General features: G+C 41.2%; 2 protein-coding genes across 4 annotated transcripts in view; both read left to right on the top strand.

Moving 5' to 3' along the window:
* Nucleotides 1–13774, top strand: part of nfatc2ip (nuclear factor of activated T cells 2 interacting protein) — a 68134-nt gene extending 54360 nt beyond the window's left edge. Inside the window, exons 5-9 of the mRNA XM_084678908.1 lie at nt 9283–9366; nt 9502–9745; nt 10106–10250; nt 10344–10459; nt 13443–13774. Of these exons, the coding sequence (XP_084535034.1) occupies nt 9283–9366; nt 9502–9745; nt 10106–10250; nt 10344–10459; nt 13443–13604 (751 nt within the window). The 3' untranslated portion in view covers nt 13605–13774. The remainder of the gene's footprint in view (nt 1–9282; nt 9367–9501; nt 9746–10105; nt 10251–10343; nt 10460–13442) is intronic.
* A 252-nt stretch (nt 13775–14026) lies between these two features.
* Nucleotides 14027–17689, top strand: part of spns1 (SPNS lysolipid transporter 1, lysophospholipid) — a 38479-nt gene continuing 34816 nt past the window's right edge. The window contains exons 1-4 of one of the 3 annotated variants that reach the window (XM_084678905.1): nt 14027–14326; nt 15213–15422; nt 15600–15665; nt 15752–15888. In XM_084678905.1, the coding sequence (XP_084535031.1) occupies nt 15215–15422; nt 15600–15665; nt 15752–15888 (411 nt within the window). In that variant the 5' untranslated portion in view covers nt 14027–14326; nt 15213–15214. Of the gene's footprint in view, nt 14327–14766; nt 14939–15212; nt 15423–15599; nt 15666–15751; nt 15889–17689 lie in introns of those variants that run through there. The other 2 variants (XM_084678907.1, XM_084678906.1) reach the window with 2 other exon arrangements.

Below are 17689 nucleotides of genomic sequence, written 5' to 3'. Positions count from 1 at the left end.
TGACCTGGTGAAATTGGCAAAACCAGCCTGGCTACGGTAGGTCGCTTTCTCAGGCAAATGATGAATGAAACAGGTTTGCTTTGAAAAATCATATATACTGGCTATCTTCAGCAGGCTCTTGTCTACAAAAAGAAGTCCTCCTTAACGTTTTTGGAGTAGAATTGAGTGAAATACAAAATTGTTTACACACTGCCAGTGAGTGAGCGAGCCGAGTCTGACTCTGAGGCTAACGTCAAAACAATGTACCCCCGGGACGCAGTATCACTCCACTTGCAAGTTTTCCACAAATCACAAAAATAATCGGAACATCTGGCTAAAAGCAAAATTCCCACATCTCCTAAAGGCTGCCCTCCTCATTTTTGGTGTAGACCGAACTGTAATATGGTGAACTTATGAACATGACGCGACCAAAACATGGCTGCCGCCTTAGCCTATGCGGTCTCCCTGGGGCATAGGCTTATTACAAAGACTTTCATGACCCAAATCAAAATTCTGAGCCGACCTGTCTGTGGGGAATTGCTAATTCCCCTAAAGGCTACCCCCCTCCACTTTCTTGGTGAAATATTTGCCGAGATGCAAAATGATTAACTAATTATAAACACAAAGGGGAAAAGTTAGCTACTTTTCGAGTTCAGTTTTCCGTCACTTCAAACTCACGATCTGAAGGTCTCAAAGTGCTCAAACCTTCACCATAATTCAAGAAGTGTACTTTCACAAACCCAATTATAGATTCTATCTTAAAATGTGTAATAATAGGACTTACCGAACGTGGCTGCCTCCAACACGGCTATCAGGCGACTCTAGTTGAAAACAACAATGGCTGCCGAAAAATAATATATATTCGTAATGGCGAGCTGCGATTGGAAGCAAAATGAAACAGGAGCTACAAACCGAGGGTGGGGGGCTTGGTCAGCACACAATTTCCAGAAAGCATGTCTGTGTGTCTCGCCAAGCTCGCTCGTGTGTCAAGGGGCAGGATGCGTGTGCGCGTGCTGTGGAGCCATTCAATTGAATTCAATCATAAATTGACATATCAAGGTGAAATTGTTTATGGTACTTCAGAGTGATGTCGTCTTGAACCCTATTACGTTTGAAAAACAATCAGTCAAAATTATTTGATTTATTAACACAAAGATAATGTGGCAATGTGTGCATTTACATAAATACCTTTTTTCAGCCATTTTGTATTGCATTCCTTATTCAATTTGACACTATAGAAAGACATGTATTCTACAAATCTGTAACAAATTTCAAGTCGATTGGATCTAGAGTTCATGAGGAGAAGGGTTTTGAAGGTTGTACCAAATTTGGACGTACAAGCAAATTCACAAGTCTGACAATATGGGTCCTTGAGGCTTTTTTGTTCCCCACGGGAAATAAGGCATGTCTACTAATTTACAGGCATTTTGGACTAATGGGGCGCTGGGGAAATCATGTAGACTTTGGGTGTGTTGTATAGCGCCACCTATGGGCGTACATGGGCCACTAGCCGTCTGGGGGTACTGAGTGACCTGTTGTATCATTGGGCCAAATTGGAAAAAATCGGGTTGTGGAGTTTTTGAGCTATTGAGCCATTTAGCAGACAAGAGAAACCCTAAATATGGCTGCAAGCAGCAATGCGGGTTCCTCCGCAAAATGGCAAAATATTATAAAAATGTACATTGTAGAAGATCAAGAGTTGGACAACAAGAGACCAAAATTACTTCATGTTTTGCCAACAACAACAGGCTGAATGGAGAATCGAACTCTAGAGCATGAGGTTGCAAGTCAGTCTCTCTGTCTTCTCTGCTACACATCAATTGTTGAGATGTTATGAATAGATAGGGCAGAGTATTAGCTTTGGGACAAAGTTCAAGCAGCTGTAATTCAGTCATCTTTTGACATTGAAAGGTGAAATAGCGCATGGTAGCATAGCCGCAGGAACATATTTTATCAGGGGGTGCTGGGGGGGGGGGGGGCTTAATGTTGCCGGACAGCAGGGACGGACTTGGAGTAAAAATAGGCCCTGGACTTTGATCCAGACCGGCCCACCAGAACGGGCCCCCGTATACGCCACCACAACCGCCCTGTTGTATTCAATCTAACTAGCCAGCAGGAATAAATGGAGGTCCACAACTGGGTACAAACTGAAAATACTTTTACTTGCAGAATCTCTCTTTTACGTCACCGGAAATGCAACTCCCTGTGCACCATGGGAAACGCAGTCACCCACCTACGCATTCAACTTACTGCATTATTAAACAGCAGCACAAATAAAACAACCAATTGAAAGTCTAATGTAAACCATACACTTAAAGTTACAACACGCCCTGCTAATGCATGCACATTCTGTGTTTGATGTGATGCTAGTTCGGGATTTCGATAGTTAATGCGAGTGCGCAAATATTTGGGCCTTTATTTGAGCAGCAACATAGTTGAGCTTTATGTAAAATAAACATAACCGGTTTTCAATTGTTAAAACCTTGTCTAGTGAAGGTGATGTCTTTTTGTCTCTTAATTGTTCAGCCCCACCCTTACGTTTCTTAGTCTGGTTTTCCATCGTTATTCTTCTCCCGGTGCTCTCGATGGCCAGTCCTCTACTGCGGGGCTGTTCCGTGCAGCCGCAGTGGTGGATTTTCAAGTCATATCATTTTAAATTCTTGTGCTGTCGGGGTGTTGCAGCACCCTAGTTCCCGCGGGCATGCATGGTACTTCAGAATGATGCCATCCTGTTTAACTAAACCGATAATCAGTATCATGACAGGCCCAAAGGCTGTGGTTGAATTTGAACCTGTGACCATGCACATTGCAGTGCACTGTCTCAGCCCAGTGAGCTATTCTCAGTGTTGGCAATTCCTTCGGTCAGTTACTGTATAATAAAAATAAGCAGTTTTTCCTGTTGCAAGCATTGTTAGATTTGGCCATAGTGTAAAATGCTGTATTCAATCATATTTTTGACATACCAAGGTGAAATTGTTTATGGTATGTTACAGTGATGTAATCTGGAACCCAATTAGGTTTGAAAAACCATCAGTCGAAATTATATTTGATTTATATGACATTAATGCGATTAATCAGGATTAAATATTTTAATAGTTTGACAGCACTAAAAATAATATAATTCACAGCGAGTACAAGTAGATAAATCAGTTACAACCAACAAGTGCAACAAGTCCCTCAATAAGTGTTATTGTGTTCCTGGAGGAAATAAACTAACATCTGATCAAACAAATCTTTCTTAAGTACCCTTGTACTCCCGGAACAAGTGCATCTTTAGCCTTTTCTTGAAGGGGGAGAGACAGTCAATATCTCTGATGGAGGTGGGGAGTGGATTCCACCATTGGGTGGCCAGACAGGACAAGAGCTTGGGTTGGGAGCGGGCGCTCTTGAGAGGTGGGACCACCAAATGGTTGTCAGAAGAAGACCGTAGGTGGTGGGGGGGGGGTGTAAAGCTGGACGAAAGACTGGATAGAATAGAATATATTTATTTGTCATTGCACAAGTACAACAACATTGAGTTAGCAGCTCTCAGACTCAGTAGCTCAGTGCAGTTGAAACGTTTAAAACAAAAACAATAAAAATATATGTTGCCGAACAGACAAGCAAACCCACTAGGCAACAAATCCCAGGACACACCACAACAGAGACAGGAGGGTTTTTTTGTTGTTAAGAAAATACTTTTATTTGGAATTCATAAAACTACCCCTGGAACAGATTTAATGAAGGGCACAGGCCAATATTGGGCACTCGGTAGGCTAGGGTCTTTGTACTAGGGTGAAAAACCACACGGCAAGGGGGCACACAGCAAACGGCACACAGCAAAGGTTCACCGGTCAATTCCGCACACAAGATTAAAGGAATCATATAGCTACTCAGTAACACAGATAGCACCCCACACTTCAACGCTCACATGTACACACAGGGACCCCCCAAGCCTCTACCTGCACCTCCCATAGAGCACACGCCCAACACTACTTGACAATTCGTCCAGCCACCAGATAGTGCTGTACTGTAGTAGCCAGATATGTATATATATATATATATTTTTTTTTTTACATCTAGTCAGCTTTGGTGTCTTTGCGCTGTTGGTTAGCTAGAATACAAAGTCATTCTTTACAGTCAAGTAAGTTAAATGTTCGGTTTACATAGTTACAGGCCTACACATTACAACAGATCAGAGTGGTTTACAAAGATGCTTTTTGCATTCATACGTTTCTGAGCTTGCTTTTAAATAACAAAACATATGTATTAAGATGCTTTTATGAATCAACATGACCTACACCAGCTTGCGATCCACTTTTGGGTCGGGACCCACCACTTGAGAAACATGGTCCTACAAATAGACAAATGCAATATACGTCCCATAGCTTACACGCGACCCTTTCAATACAGCAAAGATGGGTGTTCATTTTTGAATCATTTACCCTTGAGAGGCCTAATTAGTCGTTGAAGAAGCAGGCTGTCTTCCTCATGTTGGGCAACCAACAAGTTGTTTAAAATCTGATTAGAATTTACTTTCTAAGTTTCCTCCTGAGCGCTGCCTCTTCATTTCGCCTCCTTCTCTTCCAACCAACCAGTAGGCTAACACCACTCCTCCAGCTGAGTAATATATGTAATTTTACAAATATATATTATCAAGGGAACATAATGGTCTTGGAACTGCAGTCGTACACTTCAGTGCTTTTGAAATATGTCCTATTGTGTTTACCTGTGTGTGAGACCTCTGCTGTCTGGTTTGTTGAGGTGGGAAGTCTGGAAAAGTATATCAGTTGCACATGGACAATCAGATATTTTGATTAGATTGGCCTACTTTAAACAAAATTCTCAATATAACACAAATTTAACGGGTGGATTTTTGACAGCTTGTCTGGGAAAAGAACACCGTAACATTAAGCCAATTTCAGACTTGCATGTAAGTAATGTGTCACATTACTTTTCTTAATCCTATGTGTGTGTGGTTTGTTGCACTTCCACTTCTTGACTCAACCAATTTTTTCTCATTGTGGTGTGCATGCCTTCGGCGAGCAAAAACCATTGTTATCTCACATATATTATTATTATTTATTATTGTTTATTTTTGCGCCCCTAAGGCTCAGTCAATATTTGTACTACATAGACAACGTCGATGTCAAAAGGTTCGTCTTGGTCTCGATTGCGTTGATTCTATTTGGATTTACGTTCCGTTGCACAGTTTAGGAGGTTACAACATTTTTGTAGGGACAAAGTGCCTTTTGTCGACGAAGGGTAACCTGTGCTAGCTACGTCACCACGTCAACACACGTTAGCAACGACGCATGGGTACAACGTGATAGAGACTTTCTAGCTCGCAAATTGGAGCTTGGATTAGTGAAAAATACCACCCCCAAAAAATCTTCTGCTTTCCAAAAAAATCTCGCATTTTAGTTTTAGGTTATGACAGTCTTTGAAATTTGAGCGAGTGCAGGTCACCCGTGAGACCGCCTCGTCTTTTAGGTATTTTTTGTAGCTAATTTCATAGTTCAATTTGACATGAAAAAACTGAGGGAAATTTTATGACGATATGACTATTGTGAAAACAGCCAGGTGGTGAGATTTTAATATAGATTGCTGTAAAAACGTTGATTTGTTTGCTACGTGAGAGCCTGTCAGCCTCCATTGACGACAGCGTACTCTGTTGCTTAGCGACGTCAGCTGATTTGAAGCCAAAATAATGCTCAAAGTCTATGAAGTTCAACGTCTTTGGCAAACTATTTCTCTGCTGATCATCAATACGAATGGTAACAAATACATACATTGTAAAAAGACACACTGTGTTAAGTTATTTTTGTTGGCAAGTAGCCGTGTAATAAGCAGGATAATGTATAGAACGCCGGTCATTATCTGGGAAATAAGCCCCTTCATGGCGAAACAAAACTGGCGAAAACTAAGCTTTGCGTCGTGCCCAACAACTTTCCTTACCTGTTCTAAAATCAGCGCAAACCACGGCCTCTTGGGGCTTATTGCTTAATTATCCCTTACAAAAGAAACATTCTAATTTCCTGCGCTTTCAAACAATCATTGGAGTGTGGATAGGAACGGCAGCTAGCTTGCCTCTAGCAAACTGCTTTTGAATTAGCCATGTCCCCCTAAATTAATATCGAACTTATTTAAGTTTTGTGTGGCTTATTTTCAGTTAGCAGACGGTACTATTTGAATCGCAATTCTATCTGAAATATTGCCAGTGACAACGTTGTTACAGTAGCTTGTTTCAAAGGGGGTTCCTTGTTTCAAAGGCTGTTCTTAATGAATCATGCAATATGAGTAGGCTAAGGCCGAATCCCAATACTCCCCCTTACCCCTTCCCCTTACCCCTTCCCCTTCGTTTTGCGCGTTCCCGTGAGAGCTAGTGGTGTCCCAATACTCTTTTTGAGCTAGGGGAAGGGCTAAGACTAAGGGGTATACACCCCTTAAAACCAAGTGAGGTCGGGAGCTTACTTGAAACCGAGGGCTATGTGAAAACTGCGCGACCGGCAACAATGGCGGCCAGATCATCCAGAGTCCGCTAAATATAATATTTTCGGCTTAATTAATTGATAAAAAAATTATGACAGTCTTGTTTTGTGTTATATACAGTCATGAACATATATATTTGCAACCATTTTCCTAATTGAAACGTTTCTAAAAATCGCTAGTTTGGTACGCTAATATTACAGTGCTGAATTGCACAACAGTCCCGCATTTCTTTGACTACCATGTCTACAGTTTAAAGTAAACTCCATTAGCAGCGAATTTCGTTTAAATCAGTGCCAAACACTACTTGCTTTGGAGATATCGATACGTGCTAGATGACGTACCTGTAACCAAGTGGTGTCCCATTTCTTAGGGCTATGTAGCCCTTACCCCTTAGTTTCGAGGGCCAAGGGCTAGGGATAAAGTAAGGGGAAGGGGTAAGGGGGAGTATTGGGATTCGGCCTAAATGCTTGAAAATATCACTTGAAGGGGAAAACGGACCCACCTGCATCTGAAGCAAGCAAGCACACCCTACAATTTCCCCAGAAATTGTACCCTCTCTAGTTTGATGTGGTTTCTCCCGCCTGGGTGACATCACTCCTCGGGGTCCCCTCGAGAACGCCAGGAACTGGATTTCGTACTGCTTCAAACCTGTCAATGGCAAACAAACTGGATAACTGGGTAATGGATGTTGGAGTCACCGTTCCTTTTTCTTATATTTGAAAGCACAGGACAATCTTGCTTGTCCAATGTCTCCGCTCCCCTTCCCTCGGGACTCGAACGTAGTAGACAGCATAGACCCTGTAACAGCAGCAGTTCGTGAAGGGGCTAGTATCGCGGAGGAAAGCAACTGTGGATCTCCAACCCGTCGCCTTGGCTGGTCGTAGAATCCTTTGTTCGGTTCTCCCCCATCTCGCCGCTGTAAGTCTTCTTGTATCCAGTTCAATTTGGGCTCCACCAATCTGTGTTGGCCACTCAATCTCGCTGAAGGCCTGCAGCCGTGTCCTATTAATAGTCCTCGCACGGCAATCAACAGAGTGTCTGTTCGTGAGCGGATGAAAGAGCAGAGCAGCAGAAAGCACAGACCCGTGCTGGGTATTGTACAGTTCGCACCACAACACAAACATTCCCATCCCCATCACAGATTATACACATGCATAAGCCATCCCTTAAAAACAAGACACAGAGCCCACACGACATATACTTTTGACTGTAGACTATACATATTTACACTATAAATACTCAGTTTAAGTAAAAACAAGTAAAAACACAACACATATTACACAACAGAGAAATACAGGTCAGTTTTGTGCATTGTTAAGTGCTTTGATAGCTCTGTAATAGAAGCTGTTTCTCAGCCTGTATGTTTTTGCTTTGATGGTCCTAAAGCACCTCTCTGAGGGCAACAGTTCAAATAAGTGGTGACCAGGGTGTGTTGAGTCTCTGAGGATGCTGTGGCCTTATCTGAGGCAGCGTGTTTTATAGATGTCAAGAGGTGGAAGAGAGCACCAATGACTTTTTGTGGGGTGTTAATGACCTTCTGGAGTACCTTTCTTTCTGCTGCCGTGCAGCTGGCAAACCACAGCAAGATGTCATAGCTCAACACTGACTCCTCAGAGCAGCGGTAAAAGGACACCAACAGTTTCTTTTTTAATGTCTTTTTTAATCTCTATTTTGGTTTCATCCATCCTTAGAACATTATCCCAGGGAGACTGTGACTTACCTTTGAATGTTTTTGCAAACAGTCTTGCCTTTTTGTGCCTTTCAATAGTGTTTTCCTCCTTGGTCTTTGCCCATGGAGTTCTACTTTGTTTAGTGTGCGGTGTATGGTACGGGCTGAAACCACCACTCCAGATTGCTCTGGGTCAGCCTGAAGCTCTGTAGATGTCTTATTTTATGTTTATTTATTTTATCTATAGTCCAATTTCTGTATTTGTGTGTTTCACTGACATCATAATCACTGACTTTATCACGGGCACTGTGCATTCATTTCAATTAACTTAGAAGATCCTTTTATCCAAAACAACATACAAATAGTGCATATACAGCTCTGTAAAGAATTTAAACCACTGCACCTTTTTCTTTAAATGTTTTCTTTTTTTTCGAAAAGGACAATTTTGAGTGAGGAATAGAAGGGTACAATTTAAGAGGCCACTGCAAATTTTACCCTTCTGTTCCTCACTCAAAATTGTCCTTCTCAACTTTTTTTCCAATTAAAGAAAAAGGTGCAGTGGTTTCTTAATTTTTGTAGTTGGTAGCTGTAGTTATTGTAAGTGCAGCAATAATCAAGGACTAGTAGTAAATGGTTCTAACAGTATTACCCAGGTTATTGCTATGGAATGTTTTGTATTTTACAAGAACAGTATCTCAATTACAACGTTGCATAATTCAACAAAAAGACAGTGCCGCAACAACAATGTTATCTCAATAATAAGTAATTTTTTGCAGGTGTAGTCTTTTCACAAGACAATGCCAAAACAAGATCTCAAATACAACATACCCCCCCAAAAAGGTCAATTTATCCTAAACCATGAGAAGGAATCTAAATGCTGCTTAAGTAATGAGTCCAGGTAGAGTTTGAAGCAGTGCGTTTTCATACCTCGCTGGAAGGAAGAGATGACTTGACATTGTCTCGAATTTCCTTTGGGTTAAGCAGGCTTGTCACATTTTTGTAGTACATTAAGTGAAAGGCAGATGGCAGCAGCGATGTATGAGTTGAGTCATAAGACCAATTCACTTTTCTAGAAGCTGATCATATGGAACCATTGACAGAAAATCTATTAATCAAAGATGTGACAGAATCAAACCTCCCTCTCTCCTCTTTCTCCCATTCAGAATAGACATTCGCTCCCCCTCTCCACCCCCACCTCCAGATAGCCCAGCAATGAAAGTATCCAAGCGTGCCAATCAAAAGATCCGGTGAGTTAAGATCCATATTTTGTAGGTACAGTAGACAGGATTTTCTATATAATGCATGCATGCGCATTTGTGGTCAATGGTTACATCAGCATTGTTCACACTTTGCATCTCTCTCATTCTTTCTCACCTACACAGAGAGATCGATAGAAAGTTAGATGCGCTTGGCTCTCTCCTCTCACCTCCACCGGAGGTTAAGGCCATAGAGCTTGAATACCCCACCCAGCTTGATGACACTGACGATGACAACATCATCCTATCTGCAAGCAAGGCCAGGTCCAGGAGCCAGCCCATCACCAAAGAGGAAATCCCGCTGACATCACGCGAGTTCACGCTCAAGTTCCGCTGTCGTACAGATCTTTACAAGATCCCAGTGATTTCTGTATGAATTGAGGCATATTATTTCTTCTTCCAATTCTGTTATTGAGTAATTAGAAGTTAAGAAGTCTTTTTTATGAACTCAACATGTATGTAAATTACCTTCCTGGTGGTACCTCAAGTTTGGGCTCTGCAATTTCTGAAAACAATTCCCAAACTTTTCTCAGTCCATGATACCATTTTGCTTATGTAGAGAATGTAAGGTCTATTGATTGTTCTGTGATAGTGACAGCCTTTTACCTCAGCTCATCTCATCTTACTGCTTTTTGTATATCATTAAGGGAGTTAACCCAAGAGTAGTCTGCACAATCAAGGTTTTTGCAAACGCAATTTTATGATTCTTCTATGGCCCTGTCATATGTAGACAGCCCCCTTGAGCAAGGCAGTGGATCAGCTGTCAGCGAAGCTCAAGGTCCCGCCGTCACGGATTCTACTGCTGAGGAGTGATACTGAGCTTCCTGTACACTCCTCAGCCAATGAACTGGGCCTGGGAATTGTTGACATCATAGGTGGGTCTGATAACAAGGTGTTCCAAGGGACCTTTTTAAATGAGCATATACCATTATATATGCCCTCATTAATGATGTCTCCATGCTTGTCAGATTGTGTCATCATAGCAGCAGATGAGAAATTGGACCCCATGGACAAAGGTGGCATGATCACTCTGCGACTGCAGGGTAAGGAGAAAGGCTCAGCGCAGGAGTTTTCCATACATAAAGTGAGTATTAGTAGTTTCCATGGTCTGGTTTCTATTCTTGAGGAAACTGATTGGCTCTAATCATAGCCATGGGAAGTAGTGGTGACAACCCCTTGTTCTTAGCCAAAAATACATAATTTAAAGCTAATTCATTAACAATAAGACAACTTTTTTATTTGACTATTAGTTTTTCGTATCAATGTTAGCAATGAGCACCACAGAATGCGTGCAAAATGGCCAACCATGGCTCTAAGCCAAGGTCACCACTTACAATACTGTGCAGAAGTCTTGGGCACCCAAGATTTTTTACACAAATAATGTCTTATACTGTATTTCTTCAATTTAATGCTACAGCTTTTCTTGAATTTCGATGAGGGTACACGAATGGTGTGTACACAAGGGCGACTTTTATTTAATTTGTAATAAAGAACAACACTGCGCAAAGGAGTTTATTAATTAGTAGGCTACATCTCTGGTGTCTTGTCGGTGAGGAGGCAGATGAGGATACTAATAGTGATGCAGAAAGTTTGGCAAACGTTTTGTACCGTACCTATTTGTATTAAAAATAAATCAGAATGATAGTAAATCTGAATGCAACATTTAATCAAATAAATACATGTAATAGAAATGTTTTATTTGTGCAGCAGTATAAAAGTACAATTTCGCTAAACCTTTTGTTACATTTTTTTCATTTATTTATTTCTTAAAGCGTTTTTCCTTAACCTTTTTTATTTTTATTGTGCCTAATACTTTTGCACAGTACTGTCTGTCTTTTGTTTTTCAGAACTTTTATACACTGATAAGCCATAACATCATGACCAATGACAGGTAAAATGAATAACACTGACTATATTGTTATCATGGCAACTGTCAGTAGGTGGGATATATTGAACATTTACATTTTGTCCTCAAAGTTGATGTGAAAAATGGGCAAGCGTAAGAATTTGAGCAACATTGACAGGGCCAAATTGTGATGGCTAAATGACTGGGTCAGAGGGTCAGAGCATCTACAAAACTTCAGCTCTTGGGGGGTGTTCCCGGTCTGCAGTGGTCAGTACCAAAGTGGTGTACCGTCATGGGATTATTGATGCACATGGGGAGCAAAGGCTGCTTTGTGTGGTCCAATCCAACAGACAAGCTGAGATTGTTGAAAAAGTTCATGCTGGTTTTTGATAGAAAGGTGTCAGAGCACACAGTGCTTCGTAATTTGTTGTGTATGGGGCTGCGTAAAGGCAGACCAGTCAGGGTGCTCATTAGAGCCCGACCAATAAAGTATTTTTAAGGCTGATATCGATACAAATATTTAGTAGAGTGCCCTCTGGTGGACAAAATATGCAACGCCAACACTCATAACTAAATATAATATCTATATCTATAAAAAAAAATATTGGCCATTAAAAATGCCGATACCGATGTCAAAATGGCTAATATTGTCCGATAATATTGGCCCGCCAATAAATCAGTTGGGTTCTTGTGCTCATGCTGACCCCTGTCCACTGCCGAAAGTGCCTGTAATGGGCACTTGAGCATCAGAACTCGACCAAGGAGCAATCGAAGAACGTGGCCTGGTTGGATGAATCACATTTTCTTTTACATCACCTTGATGGCTGAGTGCGTGTGGTCGCTTACCTGAGGAACACATGGCACCATAGGAAGAAGTGGTTCATGTTGTTTTAATTTGTAACTTGTATAACTGCATGCTCTTATGGGTCCTCCCTTTTGGCACTTGTTTAGCTTTTTCACAATGTATGCTTCATGTTTTGGCTACTTGCAATGTTTGGGACAATCTCGTTGTTATGATCAGTGACCTATGCTCTTTTGTAAAGCTCTCTCTTGGAAGTCGCTTTGGATAAAAGCGTCTGCTAAATGAATAAATGTAAATGTAAGAAGTCAAGCCAGCGGAGGCAGTGTGGTACTTTGGGCAATGTTCTGCTGGGAAACCGTGAGTCCTGCCATTCATGTGGATGTATCTCTTGAGTTGTTGAGTATAGTTGTGTTTTGAGTTATACAGAGTAAAAAAACAACTATCTTCTCAGTATGCCTGCATCTCGTCCATTAATGTATATAGCAGGACAAGTCATCCCTTATTTCTTAGCATGAGAAATTGTTGAAATGGGTGAGTCTCATGGCGAATGCGTGACACTGCATTCCCCTGATTTCATCTAATCGCGCATCTGTGGGATGTGCTGGACAAACAAGTCAGATCCATGGAGGCCCCACCTCGCAACTTAACCCTTGTGTTATCTTCGGGTCATTCTGACCCATCAATCATTGTGACCCACCATCGTATTGCGACAACTTTACCGCATGAAGCATTTTCTTTTAAACGTTGGGCTGTCGAAGACCCCCCACATAGCGAAGGTCTCTTGTCTCGTCATCTACCGCTTATCCAGGGGTCGGGTTGCGGGGGCAGCAACCTAAGCAAGGAGGCCCAGACTTCCCTCTCCCCTTCCACCAGCTCTTCCTGGGGGACCCCGAGGCGCTCCCAGGCCAGCCGAGAGACATAGTCCCTCCAGCGTGTCCTGGGTCTTCCCAGTGGGACATGCCCAGAACACCTCACCAGGGAGGCGTCCAGGAGGCAACCTGATCAGATGCCCGAGCCACCTCAGCTGGCTCCTCTCGACGCGGAGGAGCATGGCGAAGGTTAAAAGAAAATTATTTTAATTTGTTTTTCTATTGGGTAAACACAACGATGGTTCGTTATGAACCTTTGGGTCATGTGACCCGAAGGCAGCACAAGGGTTAAAGGACTTAAGGATCTGCTGTTAAGGTCTTGGTGCCAGATACCACATCACATCTTCAGAGGTCTAGTGGAATCCATGCTTCGACAGGTCAGAGATGTTTTGGTGGCAAAAAGGGGACCTATATGATATTTGGCAGGTGGTCAAAATGTTATGGCTGATCGGTGTATATACATATTGTGATTGGTTGTTGATATATAATCAGGCAGGCACCATTTACAGAACGCATTCTTAACCCCTCTTTTTTCAATTTCCCTTCCCAGTGTGCTCCTCTTGGTTCAATTCTCACCCAGTATCTTTCAAATGTTGTCACTGATGCAAGGCGAAAAGTGCACTTCCTGTTCGATGGGTCAAAGGTCACAAATATCCAGACACCATCCCAACTGGACATGGAGGATGGTGATGTTATTGAGGTGTGGGCCTGATCATTGACTGTTGATGCAAGGATTACTGGTGCAAGTTTCCTCCCTTCGGCAACAGACCAAAGACACACAACTAAGACTGAATATATATAAATATATATAACCACTTTTTGGGGTCAACTTCAATTTAAGCATTTCACAATTTCAAAAATAAATTACATGCTTAAAATAAACCACAATTGCGCCTTTGTTTTCTTAGTGGTGGAAATGTGTGCACCAATTTTTTAATTGTTTATATTTGTATTAATTTCAAGTGTGTTTGTGAACAAAGTATTTGGAAATTGTTTTGGAATAAAAATATGGCTGGTCAACTCTTAGATAATTTATTGCCTATAAGATCTAATGGAACTGTGTAACTGAATGCAAATGTACATAATTTTGTGGATAAAGTTATTTGCGAAAAGGTCAACGACTGAGGGTTGTTAACTGTAAGAAACTGGTCGTGTTGCAATAGTCATGTGAGTGTTGGCGGAAGTATAGGTAGTCAACATGGCTGCGACGGGATTAAGATAAAAGTGCAGTGCTTTTAAAAAAAACTCGAGTTCAGTGTAATTGGGTCATTTCGTCTCACAGCGCATAGTAGACATGTTGGCCATTGTCTGTAAAGTTAATATATAAAGTGTCAGCTAAAGGTGGCACCAGGGATTTTTTTAAGGACGAAGCCTCGCATTAGCTTCGCAGCAACAATTCAGACGCATTGTGAGCAACATCAAGCCAGGTTACAGGTAGCTATGTTGAAATGTAAACAATAAAAACGTAGATTGTTGGTATAAGTAAAAATATAAAAAGCACCTGGACATTTAGATATTGCACTAATTTTACTCATTTAGTTCATTTAACGTTTGTCACCATATGTAGCACATTTAATTAAGATAGCACTGGCTATCCAGCACTGGCTATCCAGTGCTATCTTTTAGAATGATCAGCATTGATTAAAGCAGCTACAGTACTGTCTGTAGCTAGCTAGCTAGGCTACTAGCTAGTAGACTGTTGGCTACTAGCTACTACTAGCATAATTAGTAGTGTCAAACTAGCTAACAGTTTATAAGCTAGTGGTATGGCAGGCTTTGTATTAACGTGAAGCTATTTCATAACACTAGTACAAGGTTAAATTAGTTAGATTGTTTGTTTACTAACTGACCATAATCTTTGAAATATTAACACATCAGGCCGAGAAACTAGACTACTTGGCTAATGACCGACTAGGAGCAAAAGGAAAATACATTTCAAACGGAGAAGACGCTTTTACACACACGTTAGGCTTGCAGATATTGCGTATGTATGCTAGTAGGTGTTTCTGTCAACTGGCATCTCGAGACTGGAGCCAAACCATATAAGTTTGTACATCCATGTAGCTCTACCCTTCCTAGCTTTAAGGTGTTCAGTAGCAGTGGAGCAAAAACATACTCTGTCTACCCCCTTTGAAGTTAACATCGAGTCTGTTTCTCTCTGTCGTTTATCTAGCTTATATGTTAGGTTTTAATGTTATGTAGCTATGTATCAATGCTGTTATTTTTCTTTCAATTATGGTCTGTAGCAGGCCCTGATGATAGAGACCTGTGCTTACATCAGGAAAATAATATACAATATGATTTATTGTTCTTTTTTTAGCCATGTCTACCGACGACCCCACTTCCGACTCAATGCCCTTTATTACAGACGACAGCGAGAATGAAGGGTCGGAAGACCCGAGGATGAAGCCTGTCCAACGTGATGAGGAGGAACCAGCCAGCGGCGTTTCTAATATTAGAGCAACGGTTACCGTTGGTGTCCTTTGCTACATCAACCTACTCAACTACATGGACAGGTTCACTGTAGCTGGTATGATGGGGCATCATAAAGAGATAATTCAATGTCAAATTAAAGTTTTTCTGGGGTTCTCAGACTTTAGAAATAAACAAATGTGTAATAAGAATATTTACAAAATAAGATATGTGTATGTCATTGCTTTAACTGTGAAAAACCACATTCACTATGGACAACCTCTGTTTTACACAGGTGTTCTTCCTGATATTGAGCGGTATTTTGGTATTGATGATGGAAAGTCAGGCTTGCTTCAGACAGGTGGGGGAAGAGTTTGACATATTAAATGACGTTTCTAATATTATATATAATGCTGTTTGTAATTTTGGTCCTACTTTGCCTCCCAGTTTTCATCTGCAGCTACATGTTTCTAGCACCGTTATTTGGTTACCTAGGCGACCGGTACAACAGGAAGTTTATCATGCTTATTGGCATCAGCTTCTGGTCGGTGGTGACTCTTGCCAGCTCCTACACACCTAAAGAAGTAAGTGTATCTTTATTTCACTTGACACTTGTGAAAACAAAGTATTTTACAACCCCAATTCCCAAAAAGTTGGGACGTTGTGAAAATTAAATAAAAAAACAAAATACAAATATAGTTGCAAGCAGCGATGCGGGTTCCTCCGCAAAATGGCAAAATATTATAAACATGTACACTGCAGAAGATCGAGACTTGGACAACAAGAGAGCACAGCGACTAAATGTTTGGCCTAAAACAATTCCAGACTCTCAGTCAATGCACAACTAACTAAAGTCATGTGGGCAACTGGGCTAGGGCAGCGTTCATATTCAGCTCCTTGCAAGAATAGCCTGTGATGGTTTAGCAGCCGACTCTCTGGTCCCATTAAACTACACAACATACACAATCAGGGTGACCAACAAGATTATATTAACTAACCAACAATAACATTACAAACATCTAACTGAACAAACACAACAACTGAAATCCCTCGCAAGGCTGTTGTAACCAAACTATTTCCCACAAGTCTTTGCGTTTTTGGACATGCCGCACTGCATGCTGCACGCTGATTATCGAGCTGTGCTCCGACTTTGTGATATGAGTATTAGTTTTTTTGTCAGCTTTGGGACAAAGGTTAAGAAACGATTGACATTTTAAGTTTAAACTGTATGAAATTGCGCATAGTATTTCAGAATGATGTCTGCCTGTTTAACTAAACAAGTAATCAAAATTATGACAGGCCAAAAGACTGTGCCTGGATTCGAACCTGTGACCTTGCGCTTTGTAGGATAACGTTTCAACCCATTGAGCTACCCGCAAGTCTGAGGATCTTGTCAGTTTCTGTCCAAAAAAAAAGTGCCGTATCTCCTTTAGCATGGCTTGTTCGATTCGGACAAAGTTTAAACAGCTGTAATTCAATGATCTTTTGACATATCAAGGTGAAATTGCGCATGGTACTTCAGAACGATGTCATCCTGTTTAACTAAACATATATGATAATTTAAGACAGACTCAGTGTGGCTTGATTTGAACCTATGACCTTATACTTTGCAGGTCACCGTTCCAGCTCGTTGAGTTATTCTCAGTGCTGAGTATTGGCATGTTCAGTTATTGTACAAAAAAGTAAGCTGTTTCTCCTGTGGTTAGCGTTGTTAGATTCAGCCAAGGTTGAAACAGCTCTATTTCAATTACAGCCCCGATCAGGGAATCCGGTACCCCATACTCTCGGAGCACCCCCCACATGAGCCCCCGAGGGACACGGTCGAACTACACAAAGTTCAGTAACTGGATAATAAAAAAAGCTGTTTCTCCAATAGCGAGCATTGTCAGATTTGGTCCAAGTTCAAACAGCTGAAATTCAGTCATATTTTGACATATCAAGGTGAAATTGTTTATGGTACTTCAGGGGTGTGTCACCTTAAAGCCTATTAGATTTGAAAACCCATCATTCAAAATGACATTTGATTTAGTGACACAAACATATTGAGGCAATGTGGACATTTACATAAATACACCCCTTTCAGCCATGTTGTATTTGATTCATTTTTCCCACGTAACATTTTGAAAGACATCAATTCTACACATCTGTGCAAAATTTGACCTTTGGTTCAAGAGAAGAAGAATTTCAAGGTTTTCGCAAAATGTCACTGTCAGGGCTCGACATTAAGGCTTGTTCGATTGTCTGGGACAAGTGGATTTTTTTGTAGGGCAAGTGGAAGAGAAATGTACTTGCCCCACTCAAAACTCAAACAAAACTAAATGCCATGCTACTTCATGTTATGTGCCACTCATTATGTCTATTTTACCCATTTTATTTTACCTAATT

The sequence above is a fragment of the Hypomesus nipponensis genome, chromosome 17, assembly GCF_054491055.1.
Source record: "Hypomesus nipponensis isolate SF chromosome 17, ASM5449105v1, whole genome shotgun sequence".
Classification (NCBI taxonomy): domain Eukaryota; kingdom Metazoa; phylum Chordata; class Actinopteri; order Osmeriformes; family Osmeridae; genus Hypomesus; species Hypomesus nipponensis.
Note: the sequence above shows the minus strand (reverse complement) of the source record. Positions and strands in the feature narration are given on the sequence as shown.